The 24,261-nt window shown below is 52.4% G+C and overlaps 1 protein-coding gene across 5 annotated transcripts in view; it reads right to left on the minus strand.

The window, feature by feature from the left end:
* SMG6 (SMG6 nonsense mediated mRNA decay factor) overlaps positions 1–24,261 on the minus strand; it is a 112,129-nt gene that overhangs the window by 25,304 nt on the left and 62,564 nt on the right. For all 5 annotated transcript variants that reach the window (XM_051636175.1, XM_051636173.1, XM_051636171.1 and 2 more), the window contains exon 13: positions 21,326–21,527. In XM_051636175.1, coding sequence (XP_051492135.1) covers positions 21,326–21,527 — 202 coding nt within the window. The remainder of the gene's footprint in view (positions 1–21,325; positions 21,528–24,261) is intronic.

Consider the following 24,261-nt stretch of genomic DNA (forward strand, 5'->3'; position numbering starts at 1 on the left):
GCCCTTGCAGAGGGCAGAGCTGCTGCTGGTCTGAGCACTTCACACTCACACTTTATTAAAGTCTGCTTTTCAGAGAATGTCATCTGAGATCCCACTGTAACTTCCACAGTTCCTTGCCCTGGTGGATATTTGAACTGGGATGAAAGCCTTTTGGAATTTTCTCCTCTTCTTTTAGGAAACGGAGTCTACAGGAGACTGTTTTAATGAGAGTTGCTAAAACCCCCTCAAGGAGCACAGCTCCCACCTGGCTGCTGCTCACAGCCTTCCCATGGGTGTTTTCACTTCCTCAAACACCAGCAATTCTCAGAGGGTGACAATCCTGACCTGCTGAACTGGGATCCTGCTCTAGGGAAACTGGTTAGAGTGGTTAGTCTCAGTGGCAGAATGACACTGAATTCAGGGGAGGCTGTTTGGCCAGGAAAAAGCAACCAAATCCAAGGTGAAGGACCATAAAAGGTCCCTCCTAAGCACCCCTTGCCAAGGGAGCTTGGCACTGCTGCTGCACGGAGCCAGGGGGGAGCAGGGAGCTGAGGTTCCCTGAGCTGACACCCCACTGGGTGGGAGAGTTATGGGGAGCAGCAGCCCAAAAATCACACACACCAGCTTGTGTTTGTTTTCCTTCACACTTTTTAGTCTAGGACACAAACCGGGCTCTTCACCCAGTGATTTTAGGGGAGCTTTAGAACATACAGTGGTGTGGTGGCTGCTGCTCCTGCAATGCTGCTTTTACCGCCCCCCCCCAGGCACCTGAGCCATTGGCTGGTGGTGGGTGTTGGCAGCACCTGGGGACCTCTCCTGCACATCCCACCATCCCTTGGGAACCACAGAGCAATTGTCTGCCCGGGGCAAAGGCTGCAGTGACAGCTGCCCATGTCAGAGGACACCGACACCTGAGTCACAGCAACGTGACAGGAAGCCTCTGCTCTGCAGACCAGGAGCCAGACAAGAGGAATGTCAGGGCCAAGCTGCCCACCTGGTGCTCTGCACACCTCGCTGGGAAGCTTGAGGCTCTCCAGCTTCCCTCAGCTTTGGAAGACGAAAGAGAAGCAGCTTGGCTCGGAAGCCACAAGCAGGCAAAGCCCACGTGCAAGGCCAGCGAGCAGGGCTGGGGCTGCTGTGTGCAGGGAGGAGTTCCTCCGACCCTCAGCTCCGCCGTCAGGGCCGCCACTGAAATTCCCTTGAAAACAGAGGGTGGGGAGAGGGAAGGCAACGTAATAACACCAGAAAAATGCCACCACAGCTCGGTCAGCTGCGACACCACAGCCCCAGAGATATCAGGAACACTGGCACTTCCACCCACCGCAAGAACCGCGCTGGCAGTGGCTCCCGGCGGCTCGGGCAGGACGGGAAGGAGCTCACAGCACTTCCAGCAGCCACTTCAGGGAGGGACAAACGCTCTGTTTTGCTCTACAGTGAAATGCTGCCACTTAGGGGACTCCCGATGACGTTCTTGTGCCTGAGAGCCCATGTCCTCTTCGAGGAGGGGCTGCTCTGAGCGAGACACACTCCCCTAGCCTCCCAGAGAGATAACTTCATGCACGGGGCACGAGCTCCAGCCCGCCTGGATCCTGCTCTGCCTCTAAGGAAGCAGTGAGCACAGCCCTGCTACTTATACCTAATGCTCAGCTCTTCTGGCAGATGATTAATGGCCCGAGTCCTGCAATCGCTCGCTTCCAGCTGGGCCAAGAGCTGCAAACACACCTAGGGAAGGGAAGGAGGAATTGGAACGGTGGCTCATCAGCGAGTGGGAAACTATTCTCTGTGTCTTTTGTTTTCTGCAGAGCTCCTCCTCTCGGGAGCGGGATGCTGAGCACAGAGCAGGGCCCCTGCCCCGAAACAGAGCAGATGAACCAGAACAATAGGGTGGGGACTCTGGATGGGCCCCGGCAAGTGGGGTGGGCTGGAGCAGGGGCACCGATCCATCCTTTTGACTTCATTCACACTTACAGCTGCATTAGAGACATTTCCTGAAAGCACAGTAGGAAGAGAGGGGTATTCGCTCACCCCACCCTCCATCTAACACTGTCCTTGCGATCCAGCCGCGCTCCCAGAGCCAATTCTGGCCTCTGGCAGAGCTGCAGGCCAGACATTACAGGCGCTGGTGTGAGCAGCGCGGGTCCCCACCCGATGAGCAGCACGCAGACTTGGAGCAGAGAGGCCGGGTGCTGCAGCCAGCCAAAAAAACCCCCAATCAACACAGGGAAACGCAGAGCGCCGAGAGTGTCCCAGGTGGCCCCGAAGTGCACGAGGAGGTGTCAAGTGTGCGACCCAAGCACTTGGCTTCAGGACAAGGAAAGGTGCAGTCACCAGTGGACATCACATGAAATGAAGGAAGAGAATGCCCGGGGGCTTCGGGGCAGGGTTGGTGCCACCACGTTCCCACCCTGGGGTGACCCCACATCCCCTCCTGACGATGCCACGACCCACAAGATGGAGCAGAGGATGGAGAACAGGCCCCGGGCCTGACTCACCGCAGCCCGCGCGTCCCGCTGCGTCGTGATCCTGCCTCTGCAGCCTGAAAAACAACTTTTCTTTTTTTTTTTTTTTTTTCTTCCCTAAAACCCAAAAAACAACCCAACCACCCTCCTCCAAAGCTGGTGTTACTCAGCCTGACTCACCCCAGGGCTCTCCTGGCTCTGCTGGCAGAGCCTGCACGTACCTGGGGCGGGCTGTGCTGCCCGTACCCACCACACACCTGGAGCTGCAGCCCTGCCCCAACTGCCTGTGACACCAGCTACTGCAGCCAGGCTAATTATTTTCAGCTACAAACTTCAACCATGTTTGGTGAATCCCCAAATCACAAGAATAATAATTTAAAAAAATAATTAAATAAATGGACACTCTCTCTCTCTATATATATTTTTTTTAAATGGGAAAAGTATTTCTTTCATTCTCCCATAACACAAATCCAGCAAACATGAAAAACATGAACCCAAACCAAAGCTCAGACATCACATCTGGGGAGAGACCAAGCATGGAAAATTTTAATCCAAAGGTTAATGTTTGGGAAGCTCCGAGTGTGTGAAAAGAGGGGTTGGATGGGTGCTGCTCCGCCGCTCGAACAGTTGTTGCCGCCAAGTGGCGGCTTTCAATCGGTGCCTGCCCACCCCAGCCCCGGCACCCGGGGTCAGAAGCTAAAACAGAAAACAACTGAAATCATTGCAAGCAAACAAACAGTCAGATCAGATGCTGGAAAAGCCAAGCGAGGCAGGAGCCAGCAGCACGGAACGCAGCTCGAGCCCTGGGACTGGGAACAGCCTCCTGCTTTGCCCTGGGTGAATCACACCAAACCACATGGCAGTGGTGGCCCTGGCCACTCTCTCCTGCTTCCCCAAGCTGTCACGTGCCACCTCCACAGCTTCAAGACCACTTGCCAGCCCTGTGCCACTCCAACTGTCACCTCCACCTCCTTTGCTAGCTGTAGCATCACACCGCAGTGCTTATCACATCTTGGGGTTTTTTTTCCACCACGCAGTCTGAACCTTCAGCTTTCTCACCCAGAACAACCATCCCCTGCCCAAGCGGGGAGCAACCTGCTCTTCACCTTCACCCCAGTCCCAGCTGGTACACCTCCCCATGCCTGCATGGCTCTGCTGCTCTCCTGCTTGCCCCTCCTTGCACCCTGAGCTGCTGGGCTCCTGCTCACCCACTCCAGGTCTGTCCTCTGAGCCCATCACACCCTAATTTTCCCCACATCCTGCCTCCAAAATGCCTTTGTCTTCATCTTTTACATGAGATGATGTCCTTTCCAGACTGCTCCTTCCAGACTCTAGAAACCTCTCTACCCCAGCTCTAACAATACCATCCTAATTGCCTTTGTTAGGGACGGGGCCACGCTCCTAAAATTGCCACGTCTGCTTGTATCAGCAATAACAATAGCTTAAAAGCTTCACGACTTGCAGCATGGAGTCCTCCCACACTTAACTAAACACAAGGAGAAGGGACCATATGTCTGCAGAGACAGGCTGGTCAGGTGGGCAGGAGGCTCCCTGGGGGTGGGAAGGGAAGGGACGGTCCCAGCAGGCGTGAGAGCATCCGGCACAGCCGCTCTGCTCCCCACAGCATCCACAGGGATGCTGGATGGGATGCTTCCCGGGATCAGCCAAGGCAGAGCTGCTCCCTAAGGTAGCAGAGATGGGCTTCAAAGAGCTGCAGCATCCCTGCCCTGCTGGTGGGGCTCTACTCCCAAGCACACATCTGCCAGGAGAAGATCTGGGCACAGGAGGAGAGCTGGGCTGAGAAGAGCTGTACCCTGGAGAAGAGCTGTACTCTGGAGAAGATCTGGGCTCAGGAGAAGCACTGGACCCAGGAGAAGAACTGGACCCAGGAGAAGAACTGGACCCAGGAGAAGAACTGGGCTGCTGCTCCTCTCACCCAGCCAGCAGCCTCACTGCACTGCTTGGCCTGGGAGCAGCCCCAGCTTCCAAACCTGCTGCATCTGCCCGCCAGACAAAGCAAGCTCCATGCTGGGCTGAGATGGACCACTTTGCATCAGTGCAGAGGTCACTGCCAGCATACCTGGGTCACTATGGCTGGCAGGCCACTGCCACCTCCTGCAGGTCTCCAGATGCCACCAGCTCCTTCACAGACAAGTGCTTCCTGGAGCAACAGGAAGGTTTGATTTTCAGTACATTGCTAAGGGACACAACAGAAAACTGACTGTCCTGCTGCACGGGGAGGAGGAGAGCCATGTCTCCCAAGCAGCTGGGACATTATCCATTGCTCCCCCCAGGCTGGTGGTACTGGCCACAGGAGGAAAAGAGGAGAGTTTGGATGGATGATGGGGTTCAGCTCCAAAGGTGCTAATTTTGAGCAGGCACAAAGCTGCTCAAGATGTCAGACAGAACCTGGCTGCTAAGGGACAGAGATACTGGCCAGACAAGGGGAGAGGGGGAATTGTCAGTTGTTAACAGAGTCTCTGCAAAAAGGTGGGAAAAACAAAGTGGTGCACAAAAGCGTAAATGGCCCTTTAACAAACCATTGGATAACCCAGCTCCAGATGGTTTTGTGTGTGTGGTGCCTTGCTTGGCTGAGACAAGACCCCAGAATCCAGGCACCACTCCCCTCTCTGCCGGAAGAAACCTAAATCTACAGCAGAAACACAGAGATAAAGATGAAGAGAAGTGAAGTTCAAACACTAGGAATCTCTGCAGCCACTAAGTATTTCTCTAAGCTCAGCCCAGGACAAGAGGTCTGTGAAAAAAACGTGCCCAGCACCTCTGCTGGGGCTGGGGCTGCAGGGAAGGCCCACAGAAATGACAATGCCAAGAGAAGACCCTGAGGAGAAGCTGAAGGGACATCATGGCAGGGCCAACCTGCACAGCCAGGGGAGCGTGGGATGGGAAATGAGCAGAACTGGCTGGCAAAGATAGGGCTGGGGACTGGGCTCCCTGGGGGTTGGTGCTGATGGAAGTGTGTGCTAGCACACTCAGAGTCCCAGCAGAGGACAGGCAGGCGTGCTTCAGCTGCCCACGGACCATAGCTCCCGCTCTGTGCCCCTCAGCCCTCCAGCCAAGGGGGAAAATGTAATCAGAGCAATTTCTATTAGCAAGAATATAAAGACTTGGAACCTTTGGGCTTTCTCTTGACAACTAATTAATTACCAGGTAGCATCCCCTTGAAGTTGCCAACACAGCAAGCACAAGTTCCAGCATGATTTAGGGAGAGAGATGAACTTTACAATAAACTCTAGAATTTTACTTCATCTCCCGCCACCATCTGAGATCCTGGGGGAACAGGAAGGGGTGGCAAGAGGCAAACTCTGAAGCCATCTGGGATCATCATTAACTCATTCACTCGTGGCCTCTGAAACAAGACGCCAACCGAGCTGTGAGCAGCAGCTTCGAGCCAGATGAGAGCTCCTCAAATTCCCAGTTTCTTAAATGCTCTCCTGCCAGTGTCTGCAGGAGTGTGACTGTCCCCTCGCTGCCCCCCTGCCTGTCCTCCAGGCCTCCTGGCTTTGGCTCTCAGGGCAGCCACTCTCTGAAACTGCTGAGAGCACAAAGAGTATTTCAAATGGGTTTAGGTGATCTGGTTCTCACTAACAGCAACAAAAAAGGAGCATGTGGAGAAGCATGTCCAGAAAGCAGAGAGAGGAAAAAGAGAAGGACAAAAGGACAGGGACAGAGTGGCTGCTGCTGACAAGGTTTTTATGGAAATCATAGAAACAAACCACAGTGGTAGAAGGTGCTGTATCTTAACCCCAGGGACCAAAAGGCCTGGGCTTGAGCTCACTGACCTGCCTGGTGTGGCAGGTCCCTCCCCTCTGACCACATCCCACTTCTACTCTCCTGAACAAACCACCCCTTTTCAGTTGATTAATTACTAATTATGGTGGCACAGGCAGCCACGAAGCTACACAGTGTGTCCCCACACAACTACATCTACACCGTGCTGAAGGAACAGTCTTCCCATTTCAGGCAGCCCAGCATTGCTTCCTCTCTCCTCTTCCCCTCTCCAAACCTGGGAGCAAAACCTCAGAGCAGCCCAGGATCATTCCCAGAAGGAGGACACAGAAGGCAAAGGCTCTCTGGGCTGCTGAGGATGCTGAGGACAGCAGCAGTCACTGCTCACCACTGAGCTGTGCCAAGCTTTGTCCAGACATCTCATACAATTAAAAAAAGATAATGACAAACTACAGAGCAGTTCAAGTCCAGGATGTGTGACCTGCTGGAGAGCGCTGGCAGCCAGGCCAGGAGAGGATTAAACACAAGCCCTGTGGCAGCACTGAGGTCTGAACTGGGAGACAATGCATTAAATATGAGGACATCTGGGGATTATCATCCCTACATAAGATTTCTTAGGCTCTACAGACCTGGGGAGTGGGAGATGCTGTTCAGCTTGGCACTCAGGAACTGAGCAAGGCAGTACACCAGGGAACACCTCAGGTTTTGTCTGCACTCAGGGTAGTATGAGATCCTGAACAGCACATGGGGACAGTGCTAAGTTTGAGGGCTGCCATGGGGACACATTTTACACATGACAGCTCTCCCACTTCACCACTTCAAAGCATTTTGGTTGGAAAAGACCTTTAAGACCATCAAGTCCAACCCAGCCCTGCCAAGGCCACCACTAACCCATGTCCCTCAGCACCACATCTACATGGCTTTGAAAGCCCTCCAGAGATGGGGACTCCACCACTGTCCTGGGCAGCCTGGGCCAGGGCTTGACAACCCTTCTTTTGATGAAGAAATTTTTCCTAATATTCAATTTAAACTTCCCCTGACCTGAGGCAGCCCTGGGAGCCAGCTTGTCTGTGTGGGCAGCTTTTGGGACCAGCAGCCTCCTCCTCCCTGCTCCAGGCCACAGCTCTACTGGTGGCCGTGGATTTCTTCCTTAGACAACAGGACAGCCACAGGTCATCTTGCTCAGGTGCAAATGTTCTGGGCTAAGCCAAAACCTTTCTTTTCTTTTTTAGACTTACTTGATGTAAGTCCAAAAACTGAGATGACATCAAAGAGCCCATTGAGCAGATCCCCTCCAGAAACACACAGGGACTTTACCGCGTTAGTACAAACCTGGTTCCCCTGCAGACTTCCTGGGAACAGCTGAAGCACACTTCAAAAACCAGCCCGCACATCACAGGGGTGGGGAGGAGCTCAGTTCAGGCCCAGGATTGTTGACAACCATTTCAAAGCCCATCCAGGATCACACACAAAAATTGTCACGGCCCTGGGGGGAACAAAATTATCTTTGTCCTGAGGAGATGGGCTGTAAAGGCGGGGTGGGAGCTGTCACATGAAGAAGTCAAGGGAGAAAAAGGAGGAAGATTTAGATGATGGAGTGATTTAGCCTTCCTGGAAGTGGTCAGTGATTGCTTCCCATGAGCTACAAAGGGAGACGTCCCTTTGGGATTTCAACCTGAGCTGAAAGAGTCCATCTCATCCCAAGGAATGGCAACTGCCAGCAGCTCTGTCCCTGCCTGCAGTCCCCAGCTCAGGTCTGCCACTGGCTGGGGTCTGAGGTCACCTCCAGAGGGATGGAGAAGACCCGCAGGAGCCCGGGCTCAGTCATGGCACGGAGTGACAACCAGGAGATAACGCTGCTTCCTGGAAGAACTGGAACTGATGTGCAAATAATGAGAGAAAAATGTGGGGTGAGGGAGGGTTAAGGAGAGATTAGTCTGGGGCACACTCTGGGAGATACACAATGTTAAGTATGAGGGCAAAGGAAATGAAAACTGGAAACTCAAACATAGTCAAGAATCCAATCCCAGCCTGGGCAGGAAGTTTACACTCTGCTTCTAAATATACATGTTTTTAAATCAACAAGCTTTCTTGTTCCTCAGCTCCACTCTACAACCACATGGGAGGACTAACTGGATAAAGGCACTGCCAAGCTCTGCCTGGCGAGGCTCTGCTGTCCCCAGCAAGTGACAAGGAGCAGGGATGGAAGCCCCTGCCATGCCTCAGAGCAGGGAAGCGAGGGCAGGATCCCGAAGAAGCTCTGGCAGAGCAGGATTCCCAGCTCCAAGCACCCTGCTCAGCACGTTGGTGCCCAGTCCCTCGCAGCCGGACCCTCCTGCGCTCCCCACGTGCCATCCCTGCGGAGCAGGAGAAGGAGAGGAAGCCAAAACCTGTGAGCATGAGTCAGATGTGGTGCCTCTTTCCTTCCTGCTGTCTCTGGCCACTGCATTCATGCTCAGCAGTCGGATAGTCACATATTTTTTTAATTTGATATAATTATCTCCTAGAAATTACTGTACACAGCCTCTTGGGATCTGAAGCAATTAAGTGAAGATAAATTTCTTTCATGGAGCAAGCTGTCAAAGGATGAAGCAATTTCATTCCCCATTTGAAGTGGAAGCTTTGGGTCATGCATGGTTTATTTGAAACAATGCCATCACCTAAAGCTGCTGATCTTATCTGTCTCTCCCTGTCTCTCCATTTCAAACTGCTGAAGATGTGCAGCGTGGCACTGCCTGAAGTGATGACATCTGGCACCAGGCCAGCTGCAGAAACAAGCTGCTCCTCCCTGAGCCTGAGTGCAAGAGGCCAAGCATTCCTATTAAAAAGGGGGAAACCAAGGTGAAATCTGGGAAGAGCTGAAAAGTGGGAATCCTGCCCAAGGGAACAGGAGATCCACGAGCTACAGGAGGAGAGAGGTGCCTGCAGGAAGGGGTGGCACTGCCCGAGACAGGATGGGCACATGTAGGGCATCTCTGAGGGTAAGAGTCTACCAGGCTTCCTCTTCATCATCAGACTGCCCTGAAGCCACCTAAGCCAGGCTTCCAGGATTTCATCACAAGGAACACCCTTTGCACTTCAGTCTGTATGAGGAGAGACGTGGCAGGACAGAAGTTACATCCCCTTAGCACATGCACACTGAGTCTCTCAGAAGTTCCAGCAAATTCTCTCCTGTCCTCACATTTCACCATGCCAAGATGTTTCATTTTAGACACACAAACCCTAAAATAACTCATTGAAATAAACCACTGTCCAAAGTGGTGGGTTTTATCCTGAGAAATGGAGAATGGCCAGAGATGGCTGTGAAGCAGAGTGACCATGATGAGGGCTCTGCTGTCTCCACAGGTTAAGTGCTGAAGATTCACAGATCCTTCCAGAGGACATGCTCCACACCCCATAGGACACAGTCATCAGCCAAGCCAAGCACCTTAAGCAACCTAAAGGTGCTACCCAGCCACCTGAATATTTGGAACCAAAAAGGCAGAGGACATAAAAAAGAACAAGTATGATGGATTCTGAAGTCCTCCTGCATGTTGCTGACAGCAAACCAATCCCACTCGTGCCACAAAAAGCCAACACCCTCCCAGAGCAGCCTGTGGGCAGGGACTGTGGACAGGAGCAGCTGCTGACATAGGATCATTTAGCAGGTCCTACATACCTCCAACACATGAGGTGTCCCTCCATGCTGATACCTGGAGGATCTCTCCTTTCAATCAAGGCAGTCTCTAGTGAGCAAGTCAGGTGACAGGGAAGTTGTTGAGGAAACTCAAGTCTGAAAGAAGGCTGCAGCTATGGGTGTGAAAACAGACAACTGCTGAACAAAGGCAGCTCCCACAGCCTGGGCTGAGGAGAGCATTTCATCCAGCAGGTTTCTGCAAAGCTCAGGTCAGCGCTGGTGGAACCTGCTCCTTAGGACAGATGCTGAACTACAAAGAGTTGCTGGTAGCAGAGGGAGTTAACAGCATGAGCTGGCAAAGAGGTTCAAGAAGCCTCTGGATGAGTTAAGAACGCAAACACGATCACTTTCAAAAAAAGTGACTTTCAGAAGTGACTCCAGCACCAGAAATGTGGGACGTGGCTGGAAGGTCATGGCATCAACTCCAAAACTACACAGGAGGTGCCTCCCTGACACACACTGGCCACTTCTCCACAGGAAACACCACGTGTGGACCAGATACCTGGTGATCTGACAGTGTTAGAAGGACGCAGCAAACACATCAATCTCTGTCCTTCAACAGATGCTGTAACGAACATCCCATCATTTCTGCTGAAGATAAATACAGACCCAAAATGTAAACCTGTCCCGTTGCTCCCAAACTGAGCAGCCCAGGCAGGTGGTAACTCCTCAGAAAACACCTTTTTCTTCACGCTCAGAATTCGTGTTTATCCCAATTACAGGGAAGTTTTGGGAAAGCTTAAAAAAAATATATCAAGAAAATGACTAGAAATCAATACTATTCTTGTCACTGCTCATTATATATGAACTTTCAGACAAACACGTTACATGTGGTGGAGAAAATGCTTTCTGTAAAATGCTGGTGTGCAAAATGTTACGGTAAATTTTGTTAGTTTAATGAAATTATGGGTTTCATCTTATGTTTAAGGAAATAAATGCAAATATACATGGGGAAAGATTGTATTCAATTATCTGCATTAAATAGCCAGTATTTTGAGTGTCCCACCACAGACACAGTCAGGGCAGCAGCAGGAACACTGCTCATGCAAGGTCTATGTTTGGGAAGAATTTTAACACTTCCCAGTGAACCTGCCCTTCGCAGCCCCTCATCTTCCTAAGGGACATGGGTGGCCTGGGGCTGAGGCACTGGCCTGAAATCCTGGGTATCAGGGGTTTGTTCTCATCCTGAAGCTAAGGCTTCCTGTGGGACCTGGGTCAGTCCCTCAGCCTCGAGTACCTCTGTTGCCAATCTCCAACAAGGAAATTGCTTTTCCTTCTGTCATAATGTGTTGTGGAGATACATTCATTAATGCCTGGGAAGTGCTTTGACTTCAATGACAGCAAGAAAACTATAAAAAAGATCACAGTGGTGTCTTCTCTTTCTGACTGGGGATGTGACAGCACCAGGACATGGAGGGTTACAGCTCCAGCCTGCCATGGGAGCTGGGTTCTCCATCCTCACCCAGACTCAGCCCCAAGCTGGCAGATGGATTTGGCATCCACAAAAACAACACAAGGTGCAGCTGGGAGCAGAAACGTGGGGAGCAGACTCCAAGCTCAATGACAGAGGTCACCTTCCGTCTCCCGTAGAGACAGAGTAGATCCCCATCTGTTATTTGGGCTGACCACTCCCTGCATTCCACCCCGTCCACTTCTCTGGCAAGCTTCCCAGGATGTGGATCTTTCTTATTCAGGATAACAATGAGGAGTTATTAATTGGGTCTTTTTTCAGGTTTCCTGAGGTCCTTCCAATAGCTGCGTTGGTGGATACCACAGTCGTCGTAATCTTCAGCTGGAATGTTTTCAGCATTTCACTTGGTCAAAGACAAAATAGTGCCATGAAACAGGGTCACCCCTGAAGCCAAGCCACGGGCAGAGACAAAGAGTCAGGTCAAGGACTGGAGTGCAGAGTCTGAGCAGTGGTGGTGTATCCAGCTGGCAAAGCACGGGGCAAAGAGGCAACCCCAAGTCCCAGGGACCCTGCTGAACGATCAGAAGCACCACATTAACTCTCAAGCACCACAAAGATTGTCCAAGGTGAGGCCACCACTTCATGCCCAGGGACTGGCTCAGCCAGCCAGAGCAGCTTTTCCATTTCCTCCAGGTTTCTCTGGGTAGCAATATGAGATGGCTCATTGGGAGAGGATCCAGCATTAATGGAGTTTTAATGAGGCCCTTCAATGTACTTACAGACTAATCAGCAAATTCCACCAGGTCTGGACTTTAATTTGTCATTCTGAGTACACTAAAGTCACGGTGAATACCTATTCTATAGCCAGGACCCTGTGCTACTTGGGCCTTATGTCCTGCCAAGACATGGCAGGTTTTGTGCCACCAGGGTGCTGGTGTGGCAGAAGGGGGGGCTATTCCCTGCTGGAAAACCCTGAGGGAAGCAAAGGGTGCCTGCAGCAGATGCTGAGGTGCTGCACAGGAGACTCCATGGCTTAAGTCCCCTCTGCTAGGTCACTCCACTGATGCCAGCTCTGGGAACACACAGTCTATTTTTGGAATAGGACATTTCCCGTTTCCCAGGAGGCTGTGCTGAACCTCGGGAGGCAGCTTTTAGGACAAAAGGGCTGAACACAAATAAGTTTTCCATCTCGTTACATAAACCTGGCCTGACGATGACACAAGTGAGGACGTTCAACGAGCGTCGTCTGATCCACACGAAAAGCTCCAACGCCGCCTGAAACCAAGCATGGGACAGGGCTGAGCTACCCTATCAGCCTCTGCCCAGAGCTGAGGATCACATCCTACTTCCAAAAAACACTCTACAAGAGCCATTTGCTGACACGGGAGCCAAACTGAGCAGTGCTGGCTGAGGAACCACACACGTGCTGGTACACGTGCAGGGCTCAGGCCCAGGCTGCCGGATTCCCTTGGAGCTGAGGCAGTGGCCAAAGAGCCCTGACCAAGACCAGCCTGGAGGAGAGGGAGAGGTGGATCCAAGGCTGGGGGAAGGCAGGGGAGGAAGGGATGGAAAAGTCACGAGCCACTTGAGCAAATTCCCCACGGCTTCCCCATGCAGTGGGGCACTGCTGGCTCCCTCCACGTGCCAGGAAAGAGGCATCTCAGGGGCAGGGAAGGTTGTTTCCACCAACTGCTGCTTCTTCCCTTCCCACTGCAGGAGCTGGGGCTGCCTGGAAGGCAGCACCTCATACTTCCCTGCAAGCTGTCTCCAGACCACAAAGCCACTTTCATGCTCACTAACAGGCACGTTAAGAGAACGTGTGTAACTGGATCTGAACACGTTGGCAGGTGGTTCCTCACCTTGCAGGGAGGCTGCAGCTCTCCCACACCAGCTCTCAGATTCAGGATGAAGGCAAAGCAGGACCCCAGTGGGGCTGGAGGCACTGGTAGACCTGCTCCTCCTCACCATCCTGGCCTGCCTGGCTATGGGATCTGTTAATGCTTGGCTGTGGCAAAGTAGCTGCAGAGCTTTGAACTCCTGTTGCCTCCAAGAGTGTTTCTGCAGCTCGATGCCACGGCCTGCGTCACCAGGCAGGCAGCTGTCCCCAGCCTGAGCACTCTGCAGGGCTGCGACCAGAGGACGTGGAAAGCCCCAGAGACTGCAGTGCACAGGATACAGGCTGGATTAAAATCTGGTCAACAGAGGTCTGAAAATGTCAGTGTAAACAGGAGGGCAGTCCTGGCGGGGCCACGGGGAAGCTTGCTGGGGCTTATGCTGCTTAACAATAGGTTCAGTGACCTGGACAAAGAAAATCTTTACTGATGAAGCCTGCAGATTAGGCACCATCTCCTACCCTCCAACTCTCTGAAGAGTGCAACTCACCAACAGACTAACAACTCAACATGGCTCAGTCTCCCACTGATGGGTGAACACCATGCTGTTTAATGTAGCTCAATGCAAAGTTCTGCCTCTAGGAGCAAAGGCTGAAGGACGCTGGGGGCGGCTGGTGGGTGTGGAGGAGATCAGCAGAGCACAGTGGTCACCTCCTCCTTACAGGCTGGTGCAGCAGCTCAGAGAGCAGCACATCGACAGCCAAAGCCCAGAAGCACCAGGAGCCTGACTCTGGGAATCCAAACGATGCCTGAGAGAGCCTGGTTCCAGGGAGGGATCCAAACCATGCCCAAGAGAGCTGTGCTTCAGGCATCCAAACCAGACTATCATGTCTCTCACTCCATCTATTTGGCTTATCAAGAGAGGATGGGAGGACTTGGGACACATTTACATACTGGGAGGAGAGCAACAACAGAGGACTTTGCAATCTATGGCAAAATTAAGTTAGTAGAAAATGCAACAAAACAAATTTAGCCTGGAAATGACATGTTTTCAACAGCAACTGAAATTGGCTCCTGCGACAATTTGCTGAAGATCCCAATGGGTTCTCAGCCTTTCAAAATTAAGGTTTGGTGCTTTCTACAAGACCTGCTCTTGTTCTCTTGGAGATTTCCTTGTGGTTTCCAGAGGCAGAAGAGACCAGAGGAAATGGCCACAGCTCCCCTGGCTTGACAGTATCTGGGGCTCTCCCAGGCTGGGTTCCCCACTTCCAGGACTGACGCACACACCACCGTGGGCTCCTCTTTGAAGAGGGGGGTTTCTGACCTGTACATTCTTCCCAGAAGCTCCCTGATGTTCAAAGCCCCTTGCTGACAGACAGGCAGGTGTGTCTGGGACAGTGGCCACCTCCCCAAACCCAGCATGGGGGAGGAGAGCAGCCCCCCCAGAGAGAGCCCCAGGCAAGGCACAGGGGAGTTTTCCAGCTGTGACATTTCCTTTCACCTCTACCTGTACAGCTGTTTCCTACAGGGCTGCAGCCTCGAGTGAGATGTGTGAGACTTCTTATAGGTGCTTGGGAACAAGATGGAACAGAAACGCTTCACACCTGGCCCCTGAGTTACAGCAGGCTGGAAGGGGGCCAACATCAGCTGGCAGAGCACCAGTTGCAATGGACATCAATTCAGCAGCCTGTCATCCTCAGACTGCAGGGTTTGCTTCTTGCAATCTGCAGTGCTCCTCAAGCCTTCAGCAGCACCAGCACTGGAGTTTTCCAGATGGGATCGTTTCCCTCAGATTCCACTTGCTAGATGTATTGTTTTTTTAAAAAAAAAACAACCAACCAACCACTACCCCCCCCCCCACCTTTGAAGAACCTGAACCATTATTCCACACTGTGGACTTCTCCAGGGTTGTATTCAGTGCTTGTTTGCCTTGAGTTCCCTTTCACCTTCAGCTGGAGAAAGGCATTTTTAAGAAAATGCTCAAAACTTTCTTAAAGAGAGACCAAGCAATAAATGAACAAAACACCTCTCTAGAAGATGCCCTGCACAAGCTCTAGGAGATGCAGCAGCAGTCACCAGGACAGCACTCATGCCCATTTCACAGAAGGTCTGGGTTTGAAGGGACCTTTAAAGATCATCATGTCCAACCCTTCTACCACGGGCAGGGACATCTTTCAGGTTGCTCAAAGCCCTGTCCAACCTGACCATGAAGATGCATTTAAAACACCACAAGAGACACCAGCATGAACATACCAAGGATGATGGGGAGTTCAAAGCAGATGACATTCTGCATGCTACCTTCATGGTGGCATAAAATCCAGGCTCCTCTCCACCACCCACTGACACTATCTTCCCACATGGTCCATAATTTAATCTAATTGCCTTTTACAATCCAAAGGCAGCACATGAAAGGGAAGGTCGAGGCTGGGATGGAGTTCAGATACTGGTCAGAAAATGTAAACATTTCTAACTGCACCACCTCAGGGCTGCCCGCTCCTGCCAAGTCCCTGCTCCGAGCAGGGCTGCTCTGGGCAGGGATCTTTCACTGCTTGTTTGGAAACCAAGGCAGGCAGGAATGGAAGGAGTTTTTCAAGGATGACTTCTCCTTGGACTCTCCTACTTGGGGCTCCCATCTCTGCTCACAGTTTCCCTTTTCCTCTCTGGACCAAACTCCAAGCTGGAAGCTCTTGCTCTCATGGGCTGACTGCATTTGCCTGCCAGCTGGAGGGAGATGTTCAAAGGCTAGGGAATGGGAATATGGAAAGGATGCTGAGAAACAGTTACATTTACTCACTGGGGTTTTCTCTCTGCTTACAAAGAGTTTGTGCTCTCAGAGTCCTGGTCTTTTTACCCTTCCTCTGATATCTTGCAAGAAGCCCTCCCAAAATCACTGCAGTCTGGCCACTCTAAGGTGCATTTCATCTCTGGCATCCCAGGAGGCAACAGGTCTCAGGACAGAGCCTGGTCACTCTGACAGCTACTCCTCCTGGGCTTTTAAACCTGAGGCTGCCTTTCCAAGAAGCATCAGACATACCTACACACTGCCAGCAGATCTCTGCAAGTCTTAAGACTGACATGGATAAAAAAGTGAGTAACAAGACAACTTTTAGCCCAAGCCTACTATGAAAGGCTCCTGAATAGCTAATGCAAAGGTTACCAGCTCTGCAAATCTAAAGCATGTTGGGGCAACTAGAGAGAGGGTCAGATTTGGGCAGATTTGTTCACCTAGGCTGGACAGGACAGAGGGAATAAATTTGTGTTTTCTAGGGATAACAAAGCTTGGACTTTGGGCTACCTGCACTGACAGGTGAGTAGTGCAAAGAGCAGGAAGCAAGGACTTGTGGAACAAGAAGAGCACCAAGAGTGGGAAGCTAACTGGGCACCCTAGAGCTGGAGGAGCCACACAGACCCAGTCGGCAGGTCTGGGGCAGTAAAATATTGCAAGTTAATTTCCAGAGCCTCACATTTTAGGGCTTTGGTTTGCCTGGCGAGGTGAGGCAGGGTTGAGACTAGTTGAGTGCTGAGTAGCTGAGACAAGTCCACTCCATACACAAGGGGGGAAAAAAAAAGTGCCTTTCTGTTGGAGAGGAGGGAAGCACAGTGACCAGCCCCGTAAGCACATGTATTAATCATGCACCGTCTGGTTTTAATCCACACACTGCTGATCCTGCGTCTCACTGTATTGTTATCAGGGGAAGGAGTATTTCTCCTCAATCTTATTCACCAGCCAAAAGCCTGAAAATGCAAAAAACACATTTGTGAAGTGCCTTCCCAAGGACCCTGGGCCCCGGGACCTAGTGAGCTGGGGCTGCTGCCTTTTTATTGGCGTTTAAAAACCTTTTATTAACGTGTGTCAGGGCTGGGGGAGGAGAGAGAGGCTCAGGTTTCAGGACCCCCCATGCAGAGAGGTTTATTGTGGGAAGGGACATTAACACTTTCTCCTCCACATCTCCCTGGCTGGGGCATGTGGCAGGGCCCAGGCTGCTTGAGGTGTGTGGAGCCATCACTGATGCCATGTGCCTCCAGAGAGGAGAAGGACCTCCCTCCTCTGCTTCATGTTGGGTGATCTGCAGCCATCTCCCAGCCTTGCCACCAGCTCTACAGAGCTGGATGCTCCCGAGACAACAGGGTTCAGTGAGAGCTGAGAGAACCAGGACACATCCCAGGGCCACACAAGAACAGATCCACAGACAGCTCAGATGCACCATCACTAGAACTTGCTTTAACCTCAACATGACCCAAGTGTTTTCCATTACAAGTCCCCCAGAGCAGCACCACAGCCTGATGAATCCACAGTTGTTACCTTCCTCCTTCCAGCACCTCAACCCACCCATGCTGCTGGTCCCTGTTCTTGCCAGGGGTACAACATGGGGTGAACAAGGTCCTGGCAGCATCTCCTTCAGCTGCAAAGGCTGCAGACACCGTCTGACAGCTCAGGCACCAGGCTGCATAGTTTGCTGTTGACTGGTACGTTCAAATGGTGTTCCATCACACAAGCTGCAATGGATATCTGCCCAACATACGCCCAGGAAAACATCACCAAGTTATGCTCACCCTGGAGCCAGCTTTTGTTGGTTACAGCTTCAATGACAGTGGAAGAGACGATGGGAAGCTCTAAGTATCCCACTGGCTCCAGCAGGAATCCGAATGTGCAGCTTCATGGCAACAAAGGGAGTCAGAACATTGTCACTCAAAATAAGAGCCAGGCCAAATGCTAAAATACTCTCTGAGAAGCTCTAACTGAATCCTGCACTCCATCTGCTACATGGGATGTGGAGAACAAAAAGAAGTGGGAAGCACAGTGCTTGTCCTAGGTAGCTTACAGAACAACCAACTTCTTGGTGGAACCAACAACCTAACACCATTTTAAGCCCAACAGGCTCCAGTCTTGTCTTTCAACAGATTCCTTTCCTCCAAAATTTTACCAATTCATCAAAAAACTACTGTGCAAAAGCATGAGGCAAGCATTTGGAACATCAGCAAACAAGGTGATGCTGATTTACTGCCCTTGCTGTAAAAAGCCAATGGACTCCTCCTAGCCATGTGAGTGATAGGAAAGCTATCCCTGTGAGCTTCCCAGAGCCACTCTGGCACACCAGAACCCTCCTCCCAGCTCACAAGACACTCACAGGGTGCCATAAAAAGAGCTGTACATTTTCTTTGCCTTGCCAGCAAAGAACTGCCAGGAACTTGGGCTGAAAATTGGGCCAAGACTGAGAACACAAGAGAAAGCAACTGGGTGTAGAAAAAGAACTCCTGCTGAACAGCACTGAAAAATCAGAACTAGGAGGAGTTCCTGCTGCACAGAAATATCATTTCTCACCTGCTCACAGCTCAGTCAGTTAGCAACTAACAAGGAGCAGACAAGTGGGAAAGTTCCTGCAATGTGGCTGGATGTGGTATGTGCCAGTTCCTGCTGCCATCGTCTGACTGAGGCTCAGGGACACAGGTCCCCTCGTGCCACCATGGACACAGCACCTTTCCACTGCCAACAGCCCGAGGAGTCAGCTTCACCTGGGCTCTGCAGGCTAAGGGGAGGGCAGGGAGGGAATGGTGGACAAGGGACGCCCAGTTAAGCTGGACTGGGGGCTTCTTTGCAAGAAAGTGCCTTTTTGAATCTTGCTTACAGCCATTTGTGAAAGTCATCTGGGTTCATGCCTCTCAATCATACCTTCCTGGCTTGGTCTGCACTGCCTTCTACAACACCCTGCTTCTGGAGGGTCAAATAATTCATTTCATTAATACCACAGAAGGAGAAGATTTGTGGAGTAAGGAGTCACTTGACTGTAATGACGCAGCTGCCATTCCAGTCCCTTTCTACAGCTTTGCTGAATGACAGAAAATGAGGCAGGAGCATCCAAAGAGGTCACTTTGCCTCCCTTTCCGAGGCAGTTCACCTCCACCCAAGCTGTACCTGAGAGAGCCACCCAGCCTGCTTTTAAAAATCTGAGGCTGAAAAGATTCTGCAGAATTGCTAAGGAAGTTGCTTTCAAGTGCTTAACTACCCAAAGGTATGAAGCCTTTCCTGAAGACTAATCTTAATCTATTTTGCTGCAATTTATGCCCATTCCTTCCTGTGCTTTCAGCACAGAGCTGAAGGACAGCTTGTCCTCCTCTCTGCAACTGCTCACTGTATTTTCCTTGAATTTCCTCTAGACTAAAAAGCCCCAGCTTTTCCAGGCCCTTCCTGGAAGTCAGGCTTTTGAGATGTCTGCTCTGTCTCACTGGGTGATAACCCTCTTGGGTGTCCTTTGCAAAGTGAACCTGTACGCCTGCCATCTCACCAGTCTGACCATTAACAAAAGCACTGGTCAGTACTGGATGCAGAAGAGACCTTGCAGAACCTGTTGCTTCTGCTAAACGTGTCCAGGGTAGTGCTGGTACCTGTGGGTTCCTCCAGTGCCACGTGGAGGTTCCTGCCTCTGGGTTGGCGCATAAGGCAGAGGCCAGAAGATGGCACAACACAACTGACACACAACAGGGGCTCAGACCTACACAAACACCCAGCCTGCTAGGTGGGATCACGGTTCCAAAGTCAGCTACTTTCAAACCAAACAAGACCCAGAGAAGCAGCAACAAAAAAAGGAAGAGGGGACTGACACAGCCAGGCCTGGCTCCTTCTCTCTGGGATCTGTGTTGCCTCTTCAGAGCTGAGCTGGTACCACCGTGTCTGTCCCATCAGTGGTGTGTACAGTTTGGTTATAAACACCAGAACAGAGGGAGCCAGGACAGTGAGAACACTCAGCTCACAAGCTCAGGTGTAGCTCCAGGACACAAGACATGTCTCCTTCCACACACGTGGGTGCAAGTGCCATGCAGGGCAGGCAGATGGCACTGTGAATAAACCCGTGTGAGGGTAGAACAGGCAGAGTTCAGGGAACACCAACCCCTTCCCACAGGTTAAGGGGCATCAGACTGGGCTGCTCAGCCACCTCACCTGCCTGCTGGGCACTCTGGCTTGTGGCTGCTGGGAGAGAGGCCCCGCGCAGCGAGTGGGGCACTGGGACTGTCCCCAGCAGAGCCCTGTGAGGCCATGGCACACACTGGGTGAACTGGCTACCTTAGGGTAGCAATGGCAACAGAATCCTTGTTATTTTAAGCCCTTCAAACAGAGACTCAAAAATCCATTTTTTCCACAGTGACTTCCTGGACTAAGGTGCTCCCCCAAACCAGGAGAGCTCTCAGTTTTACTGGGTCCCTGAGCTCCTCTGCCATGGGCAGAGCTGCGAGCACAGGCTGGGCAGACAGAGAAGTGAAACAGAAATGTGCACCTCTTGGGTCCCTCTGTGACAAAGGTCCTAAATTTCTCACTGTCATTTCAGGCAAATATCAAGAAGTGGCACACGGGAAGGCACGTTGCCACTGTCACATGCAGGCTGTCCACAGAAACCAAGCTCTCCATCTCCACTTCTCCTCTCGCAACACCAGCTGCCTGGGGAGGCAACGCTGCAGCTTCCCAGATGAGCAGAGTTTCTGGTGCTGCAGTTCAGCCTCCAAGCAGGAAACTGTTGAGGGCCACTCTTATCCTGTCGTGCCTCCAAGGGTGTGCAAAACAAATGCCATTGTGCCTCTTCCATCCCCCATCAGGTTCAGACACGTTATCCAAGTGCAGCCCCCAGGTCCCTTCTGGCCAGGTGGTGGCAGAGAGCAGACCCAAAACCCCACATCAACAAGGGAACTGATTTCATTATTCTAAAAACAAACAGCCAAAGGAAAGTTCAGGCTGGAATGGGCTCCTAGAGCAAAGAAAGGAAAATAGAGAGCGGGCAGTGGGGAATGCTTCATATTCCTAAAAGCCTTTTGTACGTTAACACATGGTGTCTGCTTCTCTCTAGTCACCTATTTATCACTCTCCTCTTTAGAGAAGGAAAAAAGTCCTGGCTGCCTTCCTAAGGCAGAGTTTTGTGGCCGGGGGGAGGGGGAGGGTGCTTTAAGCATGATGCAAACCATTTGGAGTGCACTGAGAGCACTGCCAACACAAGCTGCACTATTTAAACAAGTGAGGAAATGATCGTATATACAACATGCCAGCGAGCACACACACACCAGAGGAAGTCGAGAGGGGTTTTCATGACACAGAGCTGGATGTCAGCGGCTGAAAGGTCGATATTTTCCCTTAACACCCTTCTCAATGACTTAATCGTGTTCCGTTTGCACAGAAAACTTCCCAAGAATAAAAAGTCTGGAGGAATCAAGGGGGGATGTTTGGCCTACTGCTGACCTTGTCCGAGGTCCTCTCCACGTAGCAGGGCTCCTGGGGGGCAACCAGCAGGGGAATGAAGCCCGAGAGCAGCCGATCCTCTTCCAGGCTGAGCAGGGCAAGGTCATCATCTGGGTCCTTGTACAAGGGCACCTCCGACTGATTCACTGTGGTCAGTATGTTACAGAAGTCAGCCAGCGTCGCCCACACATCTACTGAGACCCTGGGAGAACGAAGAGAGACGTGAGCAATTCAGGCCTGGAATGTGTTGGGAGTTGCCTGCAATGCTGCAGCGAATACCAGAGAGGTGAGGCCAGGCCAGGCAGCCACCAAACGTGCCCACCGGGAGGGCTCCGGCCGCAGCTGCGCTGGCACCCAACCGGGAGGGTCTGGAACCCTCACCCACACTGACACTGGTGTCCCCCCAAGCCTACCCGGATGCAGACAGCTCCCAGGATCTCACCCGTCACCGTGCAGGCAGGAACCTGGCTCATTCCAGCTAGGAGAAACAATGCTTATTACACAATTTCAAAGCCTGCTGAGGACAGAGCAAACCCCCGCACTGCTGTTGGGGCAAAAGAGGCACCCTTGGGGATTCCAGCCCAGCCTGGGGCACCTGTTCCTTCACCTGGCTGTTATCTGCTGTGGCCACGTGCAGAATAGCCACACCCTAAAGCACAGGTATTTTTTTTTAGTTCAAGCCCAGCCACAGGGGGTTAAGCCACGTTTTGCTTCTGGCCACAGTTTCAACACTTGGGAGTGACCTGCAAAGCTGTCCCAATGGTGTCTCACCTTCCTGGAACAGCAACATGTGGTGAGAAGGGTGTGAACACAAGGCCACCAGCAGCCCCAGACCACTCTCCATCTATTCCCATCACACATCCCTGGGGAAGGCCCAACAGGCCCCAAAGAGGGCCAAGCACAAGGAAAGCAGGCAACAAGCACGCAGGCACTGCAGCTGGGCAGGCTGCCTGGTACTGCATTTCTCTCTCATGTTTCTAAAAGCACTCACATTGGGGTTTTTTAGTGGGCTAACTGGGACAAAAACAGGGAACAGAGAAAACTGGGGCTTATCTGCTCCTGGTGGCAGTGAGGAGGGCAGCTCCTCCACCCCACGCCTCCAGGGCACCAACCAGCACAGGGCAGCCAGCATCACTGGGGGTGCAGAAGTGACCGGCCCAGGGCTGGAGAGAGGCCCCCCTGCTCTTTGAACTGCTCCAGGTGGACAGAGTCTGCACTTGGTTATTTACGGGAATCAATGTACCAGGAAAGCACACTGAAATGAAACATCTTGTTTTCAAGAGCGTCCTGGGAGCCAGGCAGAATGAGGAGCCATTAATCAAAGCCCGGCACGTAATCAGCACACATGTAACGCAGAGTCGCCCACGTCCCTCAGCCAGCCCCAGCCCTCATGCTGCAGAGGAGAAGAGGTCCTTCAAAGCCCTCTGAGCACAGACACCAGGAGCTGGGTTCATTCACAAAGCTCCATCGCTTGGCTCAGCCAGGTCTGGCTGTCAGAAATGTTTAAATATGGAAAAAAATAAACAGTTGCAACACGTTTTTCGGAGGGATCTGTCCGAGGCCCTTTGTGATGTAATGGGAAACGCTGCGTTTGTGCTACCAGCTGGAAAATAAACAGAGCTGCGAGGGTTAAAAGGAACTGAACTTTCCACGACCCCTATCTGCAAAAGAAGAAAATAATAAGAGGAATGATCCACTGCCCCACAGCCCTGATAGTTTATCCTCCGGCCCAGGCTGCAGAGACAAGCACCGGATGTGATAGGCCTGCTCTGGGCCACCTCCAAGGCGAGCTCTGCCCATGGGAGATGCACAGGGCTTGGGAGGCTCAGCCCTCCCCCAGTGCCCTGCTGGCAACTGGGCTGGGCTGCCTGGGTCTGGTCACATAGCACTGGTGGGGCCCCACCAGTGAGGGCTGGGCTGGGATGAAGGAGGTGCAGGGGCTGAAGGCATCGGTGGGGGAGAGGAATGGGGAGAGTGTCTGCATCTGCCAAGGAACAGGCACACAAGGGTGTTGGGGACAAGCGCCGGTGCAGAGGATGCTCCCAGGGGGCTGAGGCAGCCAGGTGGATGGGGCCAGGGTGGAGAAGGGAAAGAAACACATTGCAGAGACCTCGCCTGTATTCCCAGAGAAACGGAGCTGCAGGAAGAGGCTGGAGATGAGCAGCAAGGGAGGGAAGGAGGGAGGGAGAGGGCAGGGGTCGGAAGCCTGGCAGGACCGGGACCCACAGCGGGGCAGGGGTGGCAGTGGGGTGAAGGAGCAGCACAGAGGAAGCACAAGGACCCATCTCCCTCCACAGGGCTTGGCACCCCATGTCAGAAAACCACTGTGTGAACAGTCACCCAGACAATGTTCCCAGCACCCTTGTGCCCCCCCAGCCCAGCAGTCCTGGCCTCTCCCCCCAGCAGTGCTGCCAGGCAGGGCAGCCCCTCACCACCCCCTGGGAGTGAGAGCAGTCCCTGTCACTTTATCCCCTTCATCCCCAGCTCCCTAGAGCTTCACAGTGCCTTGCCACATCTGTCATCTGCACGGGATGTGTTAGGTTTCCACCCTGAGCTTCCTGCAGCCTGTGCTGGCTCCCCAGGCAGCAGGAACTTGCTGCAATGCAGCCCCGAGCAGCTCTGCGGCAGCAGGGCTGCACCCTCTCACATGCAGCACCCTGCAGAGCCTTCAAAAAGCCAATAAAGAAGGTGATGTTGGTGTTTCTGCCCTGGTTTTCTCCTGCAGCACCACAGCAGGGTTAGCACCACAGAGAGCGGGTCTGACAGCTGTCTGCCCCCCCCTCGGGCACAGCTCCTCCTCTGCACAGCATCTCCCAGCACTGCCACCACCAAGATCATTTACCAGATTTACTGACTGCTACCTGCTGGCAAAGCCAGCCAGGGATAACAGCTCATGCCGGCATCACACAACTCTGTGGATCTCCTGCTGGGAGATG

The sequence above is a fragment of the Apus apus genome, chromosome 18 (assembly GCF_020740795.1).
Source record: "Apus apus isolate bApuApu2 chromosome 18, bApuApu2.pri.cur, whole genome shotgun sequence".
Lineage (NCBI taxonomy): Eukaryota > Metazoa > Chordata > Aves > Apodiformes > Apodidae > Apus > Apus apus.